The sequence below is a fragment of the Oncorhynchus gorbuscha genome, linkage group LG25, assembly GCF_021184085.1.
Source record: "Oncorhynchus gorbuscha isolate QuinsamMale2020 ecotype Even-year linkage group LG25, OgorEven_v1.0, whole genome shotgun sequence".
NCBI lineage: Eukaryota > Metazoa > Chordata > Actinopteri > Salmoniformes > Salmonidae > Oncorhynchus > Oncorhynchus gorbuscha.
The window spans coordinates 35,771,145-35,792,295 of NC_060197.1; the positions used below are offsets into that span (position 1 = coordinate 35,771,145).

At 40.6% G+C, this 21,151-nt stretch overlaps 1 protein-coding gene across 4 annotated transcripts in view; it reads right to left on the reverse strand.

Moving 5' to 3' along the window:
- The window catches only part of LOC124014353 (protein AF-9-like), a 67,211-nt gene extending 47,918 nt beyond the window's left edge, over positions 1-19,293 (reverse strand). For 2 of the 4 annotated variants that reach the window (XM_046329235.1, XM_046329234.1), the window contains exons 1-2: positions 6,955-7,107; positions 6,171-6,351 (exon numbers count right to left, since the gene is read on the reverse strand). In XM_046329235.1, coding sequence (XP_046185191.1) covers positions 6,171-6,351; positions 6,955-6,966 — 193 coding nt within the window. In that variant the 5' untranslated portion in view covers positions 6,967-7,107. Of the gene's footprint in view, positions 1-6,170; positions 6,352-6,424; positions 6,760-6,954; positions 7,108-19,190 lie in introns of those variants that run through there. The other 2 variants (XM_046329236.1, XM_046329237.1) reach the window with 2 other exon arrangements.
- Positions 19,294-21,151: the final 1,858 nt, after the last annotated feature.

The window sequence follows — 21,151 nt, forward strand, 5'->3', positions numbered from 1 at the left end:
CAACATACTGACCCAATCATTAAGCTAAGCCACCACTATGGAGGGAATAGGGCAGGTGTGTGCGCTTAGTTTATTTAATCTGGTTATCGGAGAGCTTCTTTTACAGGATAATAACAAAGAGCCTGAAAAGAGCCCTTCACTGTCAGTCTGTTTCCACAGAAAGACACATTAACGCTTCTGTCAACTTCCCCATTCTGCCCCCGTAATGCCGAAAGGCCTTTTATCTTCTTCCCCAGAGTCAGATGAACTCGTGGATACCATTTTTATGCCTCTGCGTGCAGTTTGAAGCAAGTTGCTAACTAGCTCTAGCGCAATTGCAAACTGGCGTGAGCATAATGTCTGGAAGTTTATGAATATCTGCTTTCAGATAGCATTCTGACTGGAAGTCTATGGGTAACGCTAGTTAGAATTGGCTTGTGAAACCACCTCTAACTTCCTGCATACTTGACAGAGACATAATAAATGGTATCCAAAAGATTGCCTCGGTACTGGTACACTCTGTATATAGCCATGTTATTTTTACTTGTTATTGTTATTCGTTGTGTATTTTCTCTCATCTTTAACTCTGAATTATTGAAAAAGGGCCGGTAAAATAATCATGTCACTGTTAGTCAATACCTGTTTTTTTACAAAGCATTATGACTAAATGTATTTGATTAAATGGCACAAAATAGAGTGCTAGTGCCAAATGGAGTGCCATTGGATCGCAATACAAAAATAACCCATTCTCGGTTCCAGTCCAGACCCAACTTCGAGGTTGGTGAGCTCCACAGAGACGACAGCGATGCCATTCGCAGCGGCCGTTGCCACGGCAACACCTGAACGCCAGGACCCAACTGCCGGCGATAATGAAGCGGCACTGTGACTTTACAGACTGTTGCATCATTAATTTTAATGCGTTGAGAAGACGCAGCTTCCCCTCCTGGACTGAAACTGAAAATCAGTACAGCTGTGGGGGAACGTGAGAGGAGAGCTACAGCAAAGTCTCCAGTTCGCTTCCTAAGCACCACATCATGGCCAGTGGAGTCAAAGTGATGTGAGCTAGAACCGTCCAAACAAGTGGAAAATGAAAGGCTGGTGAAGCAAAAAAATAGGAACAAAGAATAAGATTTAAGATTCGGAACAACGCTCCGAGAGCCTGTTTTGACCAATACCTTGTTGACATCTCTGCCAGTGTGAACCATCAGTTCACTGGAATCTTTTCACAGGGAAATATATTTAGAGAGTGACACAAATGTGACCCGCTCAGCTCCCTAAAAATCAATAAATCAAACTTTTCATAGAGCCAACAGTCATGATATATTACTATCAGGCCTTAAAACTGTCACTGAGTTTTGAATTACGATTATGACTGAGTAGTAATGGGAAAAGGCCAGCTATTCCCCACTGGCTTTGAAGCAGGTGAGAGCACCCTTACAGCAAACACTGCATATGAGTAAGTACTCATTTCAGAACCTGAAACGACAGTCAAAGTGGTCAGTGAAAGAAATTAATCCCTCGTCATTCTGAATATGAATATGCCTACATGACGCACCGACCTATCATTCTTTATGCAAATATAGACTACTTTACCATGATACAAATACATTTTGTTCAGAGAAGTATACAAATGACAGAATCAAGTCATGTATGCTTTGACAGGTGAAGCCCAATGTAAAAATGGCCGACCAAACCATGTTCCAGGCTATTTATTATGGGGGTGGGGGTGGTCTTCCACTCCTTCCCACAGCACCGAATATCAGGTTTCCAAGGCTACACAGCATGGCAGCCAATCATAGCCATTTTCTTCAGGTCCGTTTAAATGTCTTGCTGGCCATAAAACTCAAAATTGGAAGCTTTAACCGGGAGAGCAGCACAGTGGAGAATGGGGACAGTAACTGACCACTCCTGTTGTGACAAATGTTAGCCATTTTATTTTTCTTCCTAATTCACATATAGCCTGCCTTACTATACATTTTTGCCACATTTTTCACATTTAGGATGGCTAAAAAGTATAACCATCCACAATACATTTTTCGAAGCAAGGTGAGTGAAAAGATTCCCTTTCAAGTGAGAAGGCACCGGTATAATCCACAACAGCTGCAAGACGGACTATATTAAAACAGTATAGCCAGCATTTAGCCGCCTCACAAGAAAAGAGAGAAGTGAGAAAGAAAGAGGGAAGAAGGAGTGAAGAAAGAGTGACCTAATGCAGAGCTGCACATTCTTGACCTAATGCCGAGCTGCACCTCCTTGGAAGGAGTGTCTGTGCGTCTCTACAGGAGTAGGGGCAGGCAGCTGCGCCCTTATGAGACCACTCTGCGAGACTGTTAGTATTAAAACTGTCAAACACATGCTTGTCTATGCTACAAGGTTTCTCCTCAATTCCTTTGGCTTCTCCCGTCAGGGGCCCAATGTTGATCAAAGGCACCAGAGGGGTAGGGGTGGGGGGCTTCAGCCGGGCTGAAGACTGCTTGTGGACGTCTCTTGTACCCAACAGAACAGAGAGAGGGTGACGATGCAACACTGCTCCTGAAGAGTCTTCAAGCTCGATTCATTCAATTCTACATATGCTAAATGTATCCTGTCATAACATAAGAGTATCTTTCTAGTGTGGTCAAATGTAGGTGTACTATTAAAACACAGGTAAACTCCCCAAACAGGTAGATACCACCAAGTTTCAGAACAAGACCTGTGAGACGGTAGTTTGCTAACCATGATACAGCATGAACTTGCCAAGGCAGGTTTCAGCCTAAAAGGAGAGTGCCAATTGGTCAAATTCAGTGATAGGCTGCAAATACATCATCCTTGCAAATACATCATCCTTGCAAACAACATCCAAATGTGCTTTCATTTTAAACTCGTGTTAAGCCAGGCTGGAAGAACTCTCCTCGCTCTTCCCTGGGCTCCAACCGGGAACACAATGACAACAGGCACCCTCGAAGCAGCGTTACCCATGCAGAGCAAGGGAAACAACCACTCCAAGGCTCAGAGCGAGTGACATTTGAAACGCTATTAGCGTGCGCTAACTAGCCAGCCATTTCACTTCGGTTACACCAGCCTCATCTCGGGAGTTGCAATGCTTGAAGTCATAAACAGCGCAATGCTTGACGCACAACGAAGAGCTGCTGGCAAAACGCAAGAAAGTGCTGTTTGAATGAATGTTCACGCACCTGCTTCTGCCTACCACTGCTCAGTCAGATATTTGTATGCGCAGACAGATTATACGCAACGCATGACACGCTAGATAATATCTAGTAATATCATCAACCATGTGTATGATTATGATTGTTTTTTATAAGATAAGTTTAATGTTAGCTAGCAACTTACCTTTGCTTACTGCATTCGCATAACAGGCAGTCTCCTTGTGGAGTGCAACAAGAGGCAGGTCGTTATTGCGTTGGACTAGTTAACTGTAAGGTTGCAAGACCGAATCCCCCGAGCTGACAAGGTGAAAATATGTCCTTCTGCCCCTGAACGAGACAGTTAAACCAACCTAGGCCATCATTGAAAATAAGAATGTGTTCTTAACTGACTTGCCTAGTTAAATAAAGATTAAATAAAAGGTGTAACAAAAATAATAATAATTTTAAAAGGGCAAAAATCGGTGTACAAAAACACCGATTTCCGATTGTTAATGAAAACTTGAAATCGGCCCTAATTAAACGGCTATTCCGATTAATCGGTCGACCTCTAGAACATAACACTCACGCAGCGCCGTTTCCATATCAGGAATGCGTTTAGCTTGAAGTTCACACACACCAGTAGAAATAAACACCTCATCTGTTCTCATGAGCTTTGAAATGCATCTATTCCTATGCTATAAATCAGAGTAGTGGATGATAAGTACTTTCGCTAACCACAAACTCTCCTCTCCAGTCAGGTGTTCAGACTAGGGAAGAGATCCGTTGCATACGCCTCAAGATTTCACTGCATGCATTGAAGCATGCAAGCAGCAGCACTTTGGAGCGTCAAGTACAAGCAACACTTTGTATACTAGCCCTTGCCTTGACCCCCTCTCCTCTATTTACACACTATAGATTTATGCCCGTTGAAATGGGAAAAAGACGTTCTCTTTTCAACACGCATGTAAATGGACAGACTTTCCAGTTTATTGACAGAACACGGATTTGCTAAATGACTTAGCAGGAAACTGATGGTCAAGGTGGATTCGTAACCAAACACATCATATGAAGTACATCACACATTTCTATTTCACTTGCCACCATGTTCAAATGAAGCTCTGTAGCTCAGCTATTACAGATGAAACAGTACATGACATTGGTGCTATGACAAAATAACTCAACATTTACCAGCAACTGTTTGTCTTTGTATTCAAAAGTCCAGTAGCAAGACAACTTACAATTACATTGTTTTTTCAGTATTAACGCAGTGAAAGAAACAAAGCTTGTCTTTTAACCGATTTAAACCTCGTTCCTTGGCACTAGTCTAGCAGGCTGTTCTGTCTCTTTGCACCACAAAGAGCAGACTCAAAAGCAGCCTTTGGTGGGTTGTGTGTGTGTGTGTGTGTGTGTGTGTGTGTGTGTGTGTGTGTGTGTGTGTGTGTGTGTGGAGGGGTGGGGGTGGCAGAGGGGTTTGTACAGTCAACCATGTACGACAGACTGTAGCCTACCTGCACCAGTGAACAGAGACCAAGCATATGCAGCACCAGCAAAACAACCTTATGGTGGTAGCTGGCTGGTTCTATGGTTGTCTTGTGTTCAAATCTAACAGCCTTTTAATGACTATTGTAATAGGCTGTCATTCATCCAGTCAAACTGACAATTCCTGTGACATTTTTGAATTTTAGAAATAGGAGTGAAAAATAAATCACTATGCTCCTATAGGGTATTGGTAACATCATGAAAGCACACAGGGGCCAGCTGTCAACGGAACGCGTCGGACACTGACAGGTGATACTGGTAAACATCACAATGACACCATGTTGTGAACTGTAAAACTCCCTGGATAACGTAACAGGTATGTGATGTGTAGCCTATGAGATGGCTATCTAGTCCAACTGCCCATGCAACAACATCACTGTGTGATACTAGAAGACATTGGCAGTTTATGTTTAACAGCCTACAAAAATGGACAATCAAGTCACTAATATTTATACTATATAGGGGTGAAAGCATAAAAGTATAAGAGTTTTAAAGAATAGCCTACTTAAAATACTTTATTTATATAGTAAAAGAGAGTGGTTCTCCTGCACCTCAGTATGCTATGAACTCATTTGTACATTGCATAATGCATATTTTTCTTGATGCAATGACTATTCTTCAGACTGTTGAGAGTAGTTTGGGGTTATCATTTTATAAAGGAGAATAAATAATGAATGGTTAAACAGCATGGTCTTACAACTGTTCCCAATAAAGTGCAAATGTTCCCTGGTAATCTGAGTCGCATGTAAATAATATGACAGGGTCTCTCCACGGCATCGACTTTGGCACATTTCTGTGCATTTGTCACAGCAAACAACACTCAAAACACACCAGCAGGAAAGGAGGTAAAAATACCAAACCAACAAATACTATAATTGATCCCTTCCAGCCATGCCAGAAGTTTAAACAACCACTATGCTCTCCAATGTTTGAACAAGCCCTCTTATGTTTACAATCACCTAATGTGGTCACATTTAGCCTTTCTAGTTCTTAATGCCAGCCCTACCAACGTTGTTACGGTTTGTAGTTTAGCTCACCTTCATTTGGGTTGCCCTATCTTTTATAAAACTCGTAGGGTGGAATTAGTAAACTATTCTACTAAAGCTGGTTTACAAAAAAAACTAAAGAATAATACTTTAATCTAACCTCTCGGGTTAAGTTTTAATTGTAGAGATACACATAAGGGGAACTCTATCCTATGACCATCAAAGATGTTTACAGTATAACTTATCCAATAGCGCATTTAATTAATTGTGCATGCGCTACAGGTGGGCATGTTCACATGAATTAAGCAAGTTTATTTAAAAAAAAAAAAAATTGGGGGGGGTCCATTTACAAACTTTGCAAAGTGAAGGCTTTTACAAAAAAGTATTTTCAATGAACCGCCAAGGTTGGTCGCGCACACAATTCAATCGTCGTAATATGTCAGGAGTGGTAGGCTATTGCTATAAGCTTTGCTTTACAAATCAAGCAGTCTATTATTTTATGACAGTAAAACTCAAAAAGCAGGGTGAATTATATGCCTACCTCGTTTTGGTCTTGGGAAGCTTTCGTGCAGGTGAAAAACGACTTTTTCCACAAAGTGCTGAATGTTGCTGTGCTCTGGTCCTCGGACAAACACCATCCAGTCGTGCGTAAAGCCTTCCACGGTGGGTTTCTTTCTGACCTGGGCACGATGTCCGAGTTCTAGTTTCACCTGAACAGCACCCTAGAACATCAAAAATCATATCACATATTGTTGCCAATCGGAGGCTGGCATCATTGCATGCTGTACAACCTACCTAAATCTGTCCACGAGTAAAACCATACATTGTCTCAATAGACACCCGTACCAGCCTCAATGCGCGGAATAAATTAAATAAAACAATCACACGTTAACATGTTTCGATTTGATAGGTCTACTCATAATCACTTGCACGCTATCCTACTTTGCATTTCAGCAAAGAAAGCAAGGTGTCTATAGCCTTCCCTACACTATGAAGACAGTCATGTATTTATGTTCATGAAGTAGCCTAGGCTACAAACGGCAAATAATTTTGAACAACGCCGAAAAACTATTACAAGGAGACTGTAATTTGCCAGGGTAGACTTTTTCAGGATTTTACTATCCAAGCATCACTTTTATACGTGAGATATGCTACATTCTAGACGCTACTCAACTAACGTTAGTTCTACTGTACTTGAATATCAATAGAAATATGGCTGGACATCTTCGGCTCAGACGCACCGGGCAATACCGCCTTCTTCGAGCAAAGGAAACAATACGTTAGAACACACCCTGCCTAAGCATGGTCGCGAGCAGTGTACTCACCGACGTGGCCATTCTTGAGGCCGCGTGCAACCGCTATTTCATCGAGAATTTGTTCTAAATGAGAAGATATAGGAGTGCAAATGGCTGATGGCGGACATGGTCTCTCCTAATTGAACTCAACCCCCGAGTTTCAGACTGAGGAGCAAAGTAAGACGCATGCGCTGTTTTGTGCACTGACAAGAGACAGACATAGCAGAGGGAAGAGAACCAATGAGACAACGCACACGCGCAGAGAACCAATGCATGGACTCGAGTAAAACCACCTCATAATTTCCCCACATAGGCAAGGGATTATAACCCCATGCCTTCAAACCATTGAGGACTAGACCCAGCTCCCAGCATGAACAGTCAACATACATTTACTTGCACTCTCGCAACAGTGTTGAGTGGAGCACTCGATACTGTAACATTATCCAATATATCCAACATGATAAACAGTCTGCTATTAAATTGTTTGTTTTTTTAAGTATCAATTAGCCTACAACTGGATGTCAATATATTCAAACATTACCCCAAATAGTAATTGAGTCAACATGATGATTCATACACCATTCTTATCAAATCAAACAACATATTATGAGCCCCAAAATAGATAACTATTCATGTTTTATTTGAGCATCCCCTCCCATAACGCCCATTCCATCATCCCCTCCCATAATGCCCATTCCATCATCTCCCCCCATAATGTGACAACCAAGTAAATAAACACATTGATTTTGAACTATACTCCAAATAACCCACAAATTCTTATCATACCTATGATCTGAATGAGTTAAATACCATTTCTGACTGAGAAATCAATGAATGCAAGGTGTCAGTTTCCACTTTCTTTCAATAGGTGTGTGCTCTTCAGGTGTGCCAGCAGCAAAATAAAGACCTCACCATATGGACCTAAGAAGTGTTGGATTTGACAACTAGCCAACTGTTCATCATTCCCCCTTTGAAAAACAATTGTTTTTTACTCTCATTGCTGTGACAACTTGATGTTGCTTCTGCTTGAACACATTGATTATTGTTCAAGTGGTAACAATTACTTTATTGAAGATCAGATCAGGTCTGAAAGCTCTTAATTTCACTAGAATGGAGGCGAGGACAAAAAGGTGACCAATTGCAGGGGGCAGAGGTCATGGTGCCAAACCAATGCTCCGTGAATTAGCATCAACTCCTCATTGGTCCGTCAGTACAGGAAGTCCAGAGAAAAGCCAAACCGAACCAAGCCATCTTTGTCCAGACTGACTTTACAATATACCTATCCAAATCACATTAAATCAAGTAAAGTAAAATATTTGATGGAATATTTTAAGTATACTATTGGACTAAAAACAGATCTGGCTAATTAATCTATATGGGCCAAATAATGATGATCCACACTTTTTTGAAAATATATATAATAATCTATTGAGATCACAAGCAACAAAATAATCTATTAATATGGTGGGAGATTATAATACGGTTTTAAGTACCTCAATGGATCGTAAAGGAATTCATTCTACAAACTACCACGCTCACGCACACAAGGAGATCACAAAGATCATGGATACAATAAAACTAGTGGATATATGGAGGTTGAAAAACCCTGATCTAGTGAGATATACATGGAGGCTTCATCAAACTAGACATCTTACTAGACATCTTACTACTTACATATTACTTCCTAGTTTCGTTCTGGCTTGCATCAAAAGTTTTTTTAAAGTATTGATAGGAGTCCGAATGTGAACGGACCTCCATCTAAATGGCCTCCATTTAACTCTTACAGAATTTCCACGTGGACATGACTGTTGGAAATGTAATCAAAGCCTATTGGATGACAATTTGTTTTTAACTAAGACAAAAAAATGATAATTTACTTTTTTTCGGAAGTCGGAAGTTTACATACACCTTAGCCAAATACATTTAAACTCAGTTTTTTTCACAATTCCTGACATTTAATCCTTGTAAAAATTCATTGTTTTATGTCAGTTAGGATCCCCACTTTATTTTAAGAATGTGAAATGTCAGAAAAGTAGTAGAGAGAATGATTTATTTCAGGTTTTATTTCTTTCATCACATTCCCAGTGGGTCAGAAGTTTACATGCACTCAATTAGTATTTGGTAACATTGCCTTTAAATTGTTTAACTCGGGTCAAACGTTTGGGGTAGCCTTCCACAAGCTTCCCACAAAAAGTTGGGTGAATTTTGACCCATTCCTCCTGATAGAGCTGGTGTAGCTGAGTCAGGATTGTAGGCCTCCTTGCTCGCACACGCTTTTTCAGCTCTGCCCACACATTTTCTATGCGATTGAGGTCGGGCTTTGTGATGGCCACTCCAATACCTTGACTTTGTTGTCCTTAAGCAATTTTGCCACAACTTTGGAAGTATGCTTGGGGTCATTGTCCATTTGGAAGACCCATTTGCGATCAAGCTTTAACTTCCTGACTGATGCCTTAAGATTTTGCTTCAATATATCCACATCATTTTCCTACCTCATGATGCCATCTATTTTGTGAAGTGCACCAGTCCCTCCTGCAGCAAAGCCCACCCACAACATGATGCTGCCACCCCTGTGCTTCACAGTTGGGATGGTGTTCTTCGGCTTGCTGCCTCCCCCTTTTTCCTCCAAACATAACGATGGTCATGATGGCCAAAAAGTAAACATTTTGTTTCATCAGACCAGAGGACATTTCTCCTAAAAGTACGATCTTTGTCCCCATGTGCAGTTTCGAACCGTAGTTTGGCTTTTTATGGCGGTTTTGGAGCAGTGGTTTCTTTCTTGCTGAGCGGCCTTTCAGGTTATGTCGATATAGGACTTGTTTTACTGTGGATATAGATACTTTTGGACTTGTTTCCTTCGGCATCTTCACAAGGTCCTTTGCTGTTGTTCTGGGATTGATTTGCACTTTTAACACCAAAGTACGTGACAGAACACGTCTCCTTCCTGAGCAGTATGACGGCTGCCTGATCCCATGGTTGCGTGATCCCTTGCATACTGTTGTTTGTACAGATGAACGTGGTACCTTCAGGCATTTGGAATTTGCTCCCAAGGATGAATCAGACTTGTGGAGGTCTACAAATATTTTTCTGAGGTCTTGGCGGATTTCTTTTGATTTTCCCATGATATCAAGTAAAGAGGCACTGAGTTTGAATGTTGGCCTTGAAATACATCCACAGGTATACCTCCACTTGACTCAAAGGATGTCAATTAGCCTATCTGATGCTTCTAAAGCCATGACTTCATTTTCTGGAATTTTCCAAGCTGTTTGAAGGCACAGTCAACTTAGCGTATGTAAACTTCTGACCCACTGGAATTGTGATGCAGTGAATTATAAGTGAAATAATCTGTCTGTAAACAATTGTTGGAAAAATTTGTGTCATGCACAAAGTAGATGTCCTAACCGACTTGCCAAAACTATAGTTTATTTAACAAGACATTTGTGGAGTGGTTGAAAACTGTAAGTACAGAAGTTCCCCTTATTGCATGGGACACTTTCAAATGTACTTTTAGAGGCCAGTCAATGCAATACAATGCTCATCATTAAAACAAAAGCAGTTTAGATCAAAATAGATTAGAATAATAAAGGAAATAGAGGAAGTAACAGCGCAGGTAGATGGTAATGGGAACTATTATAGAGGTACAAAATAGGTTAGGAAAAATAGGAAAAACAAAAAGAATTGGAGTTACTTATTCAAGAACGATTGAGTGTAATGTATTACAATATAAAGCGACTTGGATGGAAAATGGTGAAAAATGTACAACATTTTTCTAGAATCTTTAACATAGGAATTATACCAACAACTATTTACAGAGACTTATTACAAATGAGTTATCCATGATTCACCAAATTATATTTTGAAAGAGGAAGCAAAATATTTTCCATTACTATCTACCTGCCTGGATTACTTTAATTTTGGTGAATCTCTTATACAATGGTTTAAAGTTATGTACAGCAACCCCAGATGTAAATAATGGTTACTTCTCAGAAAGTATTGAGCTTTTAAGAGGAGTAAAACAAGGCTGTCTGTTGTCTCCATATCTATTTATTATGGCCTTTAAAATGCTAGCTATCAAAATTAGATCCATCCAGAACATCATGGGGTTAGAAAAAAACAAAAGTGTTAATGTATGCTGATGACTCCAGTTTTCTTAAGTTTGCAATATGGATCCCTGTACAGTCTCATTGAAGATCTTGATCACTTTTCTAGACCCTCTGGATTAAAACCTAATTATGACAAGTATTCCATATTACGTATTGGATCGTTAAAAAAATGCAGCGTTTACTCTACCTTGTAGTTAACCAATAAAATGGGTGGATGGTGAAGTAGACATACTTGGTATTCACGTCTAAAAATATAAATGAACTTACTACAATTCATTTCAATAGAAAGTTATCAAAAATAGATCTGACTCTGCAACCACAGAGAGGTAAATACTTGTCTATTTATGGAAAAATCACATTGATTAACTATTTGGTCCCATCAAAGCTTACTTGCTTACTAATGGCACTGTCTAATTCAGATTATTATTTTTTGAAATCATATGAACAAAAAATATTTCCTTTTATATGGAATGCTGAACCAGACAAAATTAAGCATGCCTATTTATATAATGAATATGAGTTTGGGGGCCTAAAATTATTAAATATTAAAGCTACTACAAAGCTATTACAACAAATGTTATGGTTAAACTCAAATATACTGATTCATTTAAAAAAACATTCTTTATGGATTTAAAATATATATATATATATATATATTAAGGACATTATGAGTAGCAACCGAGGAGTTATGTAACATATGCAGTTTTTGAAAATTTATGGGAATATCTGCTCAATCCAAATTTAGAACCAACTGATTGCAGTATTACCACCAAAATGGAGGAGGCAAGTGGAAAAGGGAGAAGTGGGGAACTTGTTTGCCTGCCATATATTAAAGATATAAATTGGCTGAAAGGAACTAGCAAAAATAGAAAAATATACCAGTTTCATCTTAGAGCAAAAATGTTGGCAGCCGGCCTCGCGGGTGGCACAGTGGTTAAGGGCGCTGTAATGCCACCAGAGACTCTGGGTTCACGCCCAGGCCCTGTCGTAACCGGCCCGTGGGGCGATGCACAATTGGCCTAGCATCGTCCGGGTTAGGGAGGGTTTGGCCGGTAGGGAAATCCTCGTCTCATCACACACCGGCGACTCCTGTGGCTGGCCGGAGGCAGTGCGCGCTAACCAAGGTTGCCAGGTGCACGGTGTTTCCTCCGACACATTGGTGCGGCTGGCTTCAGGGTTGGATGGCGTTGTGTTAAGAAGCATTGCGGCTTGGTTGGGTTGTGTATCGGAGGACATATGACTTTCAACCTTCGTCTCTCCCGAGCCCGTACGGGAGTTGTAGCGATGAGACAAGATAGTAGCTACTAAAACAATTGGATACCATGAAATTGGGGAGAAAAAGGGGTAAAAAAATAAATAAAATTTAAATGTTGACAGCTGCACCATACAGGTTACAAATAAATGGGAGGAGATTTTCGATGTACAAATTCCGTGGCATATGGTTTATGGACTGATACAAAAAACTGCACTTGATTCAACATTTTGAGTTTTTCAATGTAAATGATCATATAAAATTCTTGCCACCAACAGAATGCTACATTTATTTTGGGGCATACAACAATCTCAGCTCTGTAGATTTTGTGCGAAGAGACAAAATCAATAGTTCATTAACCTCTTGCTCCTACCTAACACGCAGGCGTCCCATCTAGACATCTGGAAATGCAAATGCGCTACGCTAAATGCTAATAGCACTCGTTAAAACTCAAACATTCATTAACATACACATGCAGGGTACTGAATTAAAGCTACACTCGTTGTGAATCCAGGCAACAAGTCAGATTTTTAAAATGCTTTTCAGCGAAAGCATGAGAAGCTATTATCTGATAGCATGTAACACCCCAAAAGACCCGCAGGGGACGTAAACAAAATAATTAGCATAGTCGGCGCTACACAAAACGCACAAATAAAATATAAAACATTCATTACCTTTGACCATCTTCTTTGTTGGCACTCCTAGATGTCCCATAAACATCACTATTGGGTCTTTTTTTCCGATTAAATCGGTCCATATATAGCCTAGATATCGATCTATGAAGACTGTGTGATCAACGAAAAACGTAACGTTTTATAACGTAACGTCATTTTTTTTAATTAAAAAAGTTGACGATAACCTTTCACAAAACACTTCGAAATACTTTTGTAATGCAACTTTAGGTATTAGTAAACGTTAATAAGCGATCAAATTGATCACGAGGCGATGTATATTCTATAGCTGTACGTCTGGAAATCATGTCCGGGTAAATCTCAACCAAAATATCCGGTCGGAGACCGGAAGAACTGCGCTGCCTTGTGTCTGTTGACCAAGAAACAAAACGTAGGCAAATGACAAGAATGTTGACATCGTGTGGAAGCTGTAGGTATTGCAACCTCGGCCCCATTTAATGTGGATCACGTTTAACAATGGGTTGAAGTGGCGCATGGATATATTTTCCCATTTTCAGTGATCAGATTTTCCTGCACTTTTCGATGAAACGCACGTTCTGTTATAGTCACAGCCGTGATTTAACCAGTTTTATAAACGTCTGAGTGTTTTCTATCCACATATACTACTCATATGCATATACTATATTCCTGGCATGAGTAGCAGGGCGCTGAAATGTTGCGCGATTTTTAACAGAATGTTCAAAAAAGTAGGGGGTAGGAGTAACAGGTTAATTCTGGTATTTCCCATCTGTAGCTTGTTTCTGGCCACAGGTTCAGGAATGGTTAAAACAATCATAACATGCACCTAAAATGAACCTTACAAATAGCAGTGTTGGGTGATTCGGAAAGCCATAGTCAGTCAATAAATAATATACTAATACTCATAGGAAAGGTTTTCATCTTAAGCTCACAATCTTTGGATAACATACGATTAGAAAGGTTCCAACATTTTGTAAAACATCACAGCACAATTAAAAATATATGGCACAAACGAGGGTGGTCTATGGTGATAGGTGGGATGGTCTGAGAGTGGCTGAGGGTTGGGATCAAAGAGCTTATGTTTGATAATATATTATTGGTATGTGACTGTTTTATATAAAAGTTACATGTTTTATTTATTTACTTCACCTTTATTTAACCAGGTAGGCTAGTTGAGAACAAGTTCTCAATTACAACTGCGACCAGGCCAAGATAAAGCAAAGCAGTTCGACACATACAACAACACAGAGTTACACATGGAATAAACAAACATACAGTAAATAAATACAATAGAGAAAGTCTATATACAATGTGTGCAAATGAGGTAAGATAAGGGGGTGAGGCAATAAATAGGCCATAGTGGCAAAATTATTACAGTATGGCAAATTAAACACTGGGGTGATAGATGTGCAGAAGATGAGTGTGCAAGTAGCGGTACGGGGGTGCAAAGGAGCAAAATAAAAAATAAAAATTATAAAATGGTGATGAGGTAGTTGGATGGGCTATTTACAGATTGGCTATGTACAGGTACAGTGATCTGTGAGCTGCTCTGACAGCTGGTGCTTAAAGCTAGAGAGGGAGATAAGAGTCTCCAGCTTCAGTGATTTTTGCAGTTCGTTCCAGTCATTGGCAGCAGAGAACTGGAAGGAAAGGCAGGCCAAAGGAGGAATTGGCTTTGGGGATGACCAGTGCAATATACCTGCTGGAGCACCTGCTGCGGGTGGGTGATGCTATGGTGACCAGTGAGCTGAGATAAGGTGGGGCTTTACCTAGCATAGACTTATAGATGACCTGGAGCCAGTGGGTTTGGCGAAGGATATGAAGCGAGGGCCAGCCAACGAGAGCATACAGGTCGCAGTGGTGGGTAGTATATGGGGCTTTGGTGACAAAACATATGGCACTGTGATAGACTGCATCCAATTTGCTGAGTAGAATGTTGGAGGCTATTTTGTAAATGACATTGCCGAAGTCAAGGATCGGTAGGATAGTCAGTTTTACGAGGGTATGTATGGCAGCATGAGTGAAAGATTCTTTGTTGCGAAATAGGAAACCGATTCTAGATTTAATTTTGGATTGGAGATGCTTAATGTGAGTCTGGAAGGAGAGTTTACAGTCTAACCAGACACCTAGGTATTTGTAATTGTCCACATATTCTAAGTCAGAACCGTCTAGAGTAGTGATGCTGGACCGGTGGCTAGGTGTGGGCAGCGATTGGTTGAAAAGCATGCATTTAATTTTGCTTGCATTTAAGAGCAGTTGGAGGCCACGGAAGGAGAGTTGTATGGCATTGAAGCTCGTCTGGAGGTCAGTTAACACAGAGTCCAAAGAAGGGCCAGAAGTATACAGAATGGTGTCGTCCGTGTAGAGGTGGATCAGAGAATCACCAGCAGCAAGAGCAACATCATTGATGTATACAGAAAAGAGAGTCGGCCTGAGGATTGAACCCTGTGGCACCCCCATAGAGACTGCAAGAGGTCCGGACAACAGATCCTCCGATTTGACATACTGAACTCCTCCTCCTAATCATCATCCTCCTCCATCTCCTCATCATCATCATCATCAGTAAAAGCTAGATCCAAATCAATACACATTTAAATATATGTATGCAATAATAATGAATGTCAGAAAAATAGGAAACGTTTTTATTTAATTTTAACTTCATTCTTTATGAAAATAAGATTTCATGACATAGTATGGAACTGTCAATTAGTTTCCCATACCCATTTGACCCTTACTGCATACCGTAACTGTGTTTTTGGCAGATTTGAACCAGAGGTCCAGTCTGAAAATATAGATATTGGTCATAGAGAATGATAGAGATCTCTGGTGGCCAAAAAAATCTATTTTAGCATGGGCAGCGCCATTGAGGGCTTCCATCATTTTAATGTAGTCAATTGGGTGGTACTTACATCTTCATTGGCTGATCCCTCCTGGTGACACTGTTGTAGTCAGATGTCCAGATGTCTTCGATCTATCTCTATGATATTGTTTTAACTTTTTTAGCTTGAAAGTTTAAATCTGTAATGTAAAATTATATAAGTTATAAATACTGTATTTTTGGTGTTTAGTTCAACTGGAATATGCTTTCGTGTGCACCGGTGATGTTGCAGAAGTTCTACAAGCTAGCTAACATTATTTAACAGTGGCCAGCTAGCTAACTTAGCAAGCTTGACAAATGCATAAAATGTAGTTATAATTTACACATATGATCTGTTAGTTTGTACTGACAACTGTGCATGTTCTTTGCAAGTTATCAAGTCCTCAAAATTATGAACCTAGCTGAAAGTGAAAGTGACCTATGACATAAAGTTAGCTGTAGCTTAATAGCTAGCTAGCTCAGCTACATATATTTAATATTTTCAAGCATCAACAGAGGAAGAGGCGAAGAGAGAGGTTTTACTCTGCCCAACATCTGTTCACGAAAATATGCCCACTAGGTGAGGATTTCTTTCTAATGGAGGTGAATGAGGGTGTCGAATTTGGTAAATAAATAATGTAATAGCTAATTTGCTACGTGAGGCTTATTTGATTGAACAGAAGTTTCGTAATTGTTAGGTTGTTATGAAGGGACTGATATAAGTGGATACCCAAGGCATTTCGGCAACTTAGCCAAATCACACATTTTAGCGTGGCCATTGTAATTGGGGGTTTCCACCATTTTAAATTAGTCAACTGGGTGGGGATTCCTATGAGTTGGGAGCAATCAGCCAATGAAGAAGAAAATTGACTACTTTAAAATGGATATAGACTCAATGGCCCATGCTGTCCCAGATGTAAATGGCACAGATACAAAGTCCTCTAACTAGCTCTATAGCCTGTTGTTCACACGTATCCACCCTCTCAAAGGCTAGAATGGTCCCACCTGATCTCACCTCTTAACGCCTGCCTTCCATCTTTGAGGACATGTATTTCCGTTGTTAAAGCGGTCATTTAAATATATTGTTAATATAATAGGCAATCTTTGGCTTATGGTAACTTAGCTCTGTTCCAGGAAACTCATCATGATGTTATAGATATACAGTACATTCGGAACGTTTTCAGACCTCTTGACTTTTTCCACATTTTGTTACGTTACAGCTGTATTCTAAAATTGATTCAATAGTTTTTTTTCATCATCAAACTTCGCACAAAATCCAATAATGACAAAGCAAAAACTGTTTTTTAGAACATTTTAAAAACGCAAATGTCACATTTACATAAGTATTCGGACCCTTTACTCAGTACTTTGTTGAAGCACCATTAGCAGAGATTACAGCCTTGAATCTTCATGGGTATGTCGCTACAAGCTTGGCACACCTGTATTTGGGGAGTTTATCTCATTCTTCTCTATATCCTCTCAAGCTCTGTCAAGTTGGATGGGGCGTGTTGCTGCACAGCTATTTTCAGGTCTCCAGAGATGTTCGATCGGGTTCAATTCCAGGCGCTGGCTGAGCCACTCAAAGACATTCAGAGACATGTCCCAAAGCCACTCCTGCATTGTCTTGGCTGTATGCTTAGGGTCTAAGAAGTGTGGTTCCAAACTTCTTCCATTTAAGAATGATGGAGGCCACTGTATTCTTGGAGACCTTCAATGCTGCAGAAATGTTTTGGTACCCTTCCCCAGATCTGTGCCTCAACGCTATCCTATCTCGGACATCTATGGACAATTCCTTCGACCTCATGGCTTTGTTTTTGCTCTGATATGAACTGACAGCTGTGGGACCTTATATAGACAGGTGTGTTTATTTCCAAATCATGTCCAATCAATTGAATTCACATCAAGTTGTACAAACATCTCAAGGATGAGCAATGGAAACAGGATGCACCTGAGTTCAATTTCAAGTCTCATATCAAAGGGTCTGAATAGTTATATAAATAAGATATTTCTGTTTTTTACATTTTTAATACATACGCAAACATTTCTAAAAACTGTTTTAACTTAGTCATTATATGGGGTATTGTGTGTAGAATGCTGAGGATTTTTTTTTATTTAATCCATTTTAGAATAAGGCTATAATGTAACAAAATGTGGGATAGTCAACGGGTGTGAATACTTTCCAAAGGCACTGTATGTATATACATCTGTGGAGGCTGCTGAGGGGAGGACGGCTCATAATAATGTCTGGAATGGAGTATTATGCCTGTGTTTGACACCATTCCATTCCAGCAATTATTATGAGCCATCCTCCCCCTCAGCAGCCTCCACTGAAATCTATTGTGTCTCTAGTAACCCCAGGCGCAGCAGTTAGACAGATCGCTAAATTAGGCCACTATACAGTCAATGCTACACTGTTGGTAGAGTTTGTGGTGATTCTATCAAATGTATCCCATTGGAAATGTAAAGAGAATGTCCTATGTGTTCTGCCTGCCTAAACCAGTAACTAAATCGTTTTGGAGGACAAGCAACAAGCTATGTATTATTCTGCTGTCCACAAGCGGCAGGACTGTCACTTTCAAAGGCACAGGATTGACCATTTAAACAATGTAACATTGTTTACACAAGCAATGCCGAGCTAGCAGTACAGACCTGTCTACATTGTTAGTGAACAAGTTAAAGGCAGTCTAGAAACCCCTGGAATAGTTTCATTTACATGTGTTTTGCTGAGTATTATCCCTCTTTGAGTTTGGAAAATGTGCTATGCAGCACAAGTGAAATAACATAGATTATTGTACTATCTGGGGGTCAAAGCTCGACATAGACATTACATTTAACATTTGAGTAGAAACTCTTATCCATATCGACTTACAGGAGTAATTAGGGTTAAGTGATTTGCTCAAGGGCACATTGACAGATTTTTCACCTAGACGGCTCAGGATTTGAGCCAGTGACATTTCCGTTACTAGCCCAACGCTCTTTACGACTATGCGGCCTGCCACTAAGCTTGACTAGACTAGCAAGGTGAATGTTTGAATGTCGTCATTTCAAACCATAAATAATTGAACACCATCTGTCTTAGGCCTAATTCAAAACCACAAATGTGGTTTTCTACTCAAAAAAATATGAATGTTAGTTTATTCCTCTAATTGTCTCGTATCCACATTTAACTACACACCGCACACAATTTTGTTCTACATTTCAAACCCTTCACAACAAAATGTAATTTTATGGAACGGAACACCTTGTGCAGTGTCATAACAGTGTGGTGGATTCTATCCTCTTTTTAACACAAAGTCAAAGTCACTTAACAAAGAAAGGCCTATGATCAGGTTCAACCATAAACACCAACTTGTAGAAGACAGTTGTCAGAAGTCTACTTTTAGCATTGAATATGAGGACCTTACCGGGTCATAAGCTTGGGCTGCAGTCGTGTGGATGCTGCTGTGGCTGCTTTGTTAAGTCGTTGGGAGTGAATGTTATAGCTGCGTCAGAGGCTGTGAATTGGCTGTTGCACACTGTCGGCCTGTCACTTATCAGTACTTTAATATAGGGGGAACGGGTGGGGATGGGGTGGGGTAGGGTGCAGTGGGTGGGGGCGTCGCTACATTGTTTCCCCCTCTGTTCAGATAACATACATATCTCCCTCTGGCTATCAGCCAGCCAGGCAGCCAGGGTTAGGCCCTGAGAGTAACCATCTGGTGGTCAGTCCACTCCACTCGTCTGTCCTCTCTGCCTCATTGTCCTTCTATAATGGGAAGACAACCTGAGATGGTCAAAGTTGCAATGCATTCAATGTAGCAACTAGCAAACTGCTTAGGAGCATGTCATCGTTCTGTATTTGGGAAGGTCAAGGAGTCTCGTGAACAATGCATTAAATTCATTCAAAATTATGTCAGTGGCTGTAGGCCAGTGTCACCTGTCAGAGCGTTAGTTTACACTACAGGGGTCATCTTACAAATGGATGCAGGTACAGTACCTGCTAGGGGTACCTGCATTAGGTTAGTTGTATATGACACAGCAGATGGCTAGAGTTTGGCCATCACTACTGTTTCATAGGTTGTCATGTCAGTCCGCTGGGACCTAGGAGTAAAAATGTAGTGTAAAATATATATTTGAAACATGGCCAGAAAGTTTGGTTTTCCACACAATAATCAATCATCTTTGTTTTGTTGTGTACTTTTGTTTCCAACAGGAGAGCTCCATTCTATTTGAGTTTTAAGTTATTTGAAAGCACAAAAACAGGAATATTTATATTCTAGGCCTAATCTTTCTCTCTCCCTCCCTGCCTTCCTTACAAGCAGGCATGGCCAGAGGCCCTGTGATGCCGTGGTGCTCCTGGTAGAGCAGGCCACGCCGACCTGCACTACGTACTCAACAGTATCCTCAACCTCCTGCTCTCCACCAGGTACTACACACACACACACACACACACACACACACACACACACACACACACACACACACACACACACACACACACACACACACACACACACACACACACACACACACACACACACACACACACACACACACACACACACACACACACACACACACACACAGTAGTGGAGAGGGTAGCAAGTTTTAAGTTCCTTGGCATACACATCACAGACAAACTGAATTGGTCCACTCACACAGACAGCATCGTGAAGAAGGCGCAGCAGCGCCTCTTCAACCTCAGGAGGCTGAAGAAATTCGACTTGTCACCAAAAGCACTCACAAACTTCTACAGATGCACAATCGAGAGCATCCTGGCGGGCTGTATCACCGCCTGGTACGGCAACTGCTCCGCCCTCAACCGTAAGGCTCTCCAGAGGGTAGTGAGGTCTGCACAACGCATCACCGGGGGCAAACTACCTGTCCTCCAGGACACCTACACCACCCGATGTTACAGGAAGGCCATAAAGATCATCAAGGACATCAACCACCTGAGCCACTGCCTGTTCACCCCGCTATCATCCAGAAGGCGAGGTCAGTACAGGTGCATCAAAGCTGGGACCGAGAGACTGAAAAACAGCTTCTATCTCAAGGCCATCAGACTGTTAAACAGCCACCACTAACATTGAGTGGCCGCTGCCAACACACTGACACTGACTCAACTCCAGCCACTTTAATAATGGGAATTGATGGGAATGATGTAAATATATCACTAGCCACTTTAAACAATGCTACCTTATATAATGTTACTTACCCTACATTATTCATCTCATATGCATACGTATATACTGTACTCTATATCATCGACTGCATCCTTATGTTATACATGTATCACTAGCCACTTTAACTATGCCACTTTGTTTACATACTCATCTTATATGTATATACTGTACTTGATACCATCTACTGTATCTTGCCTATGCTG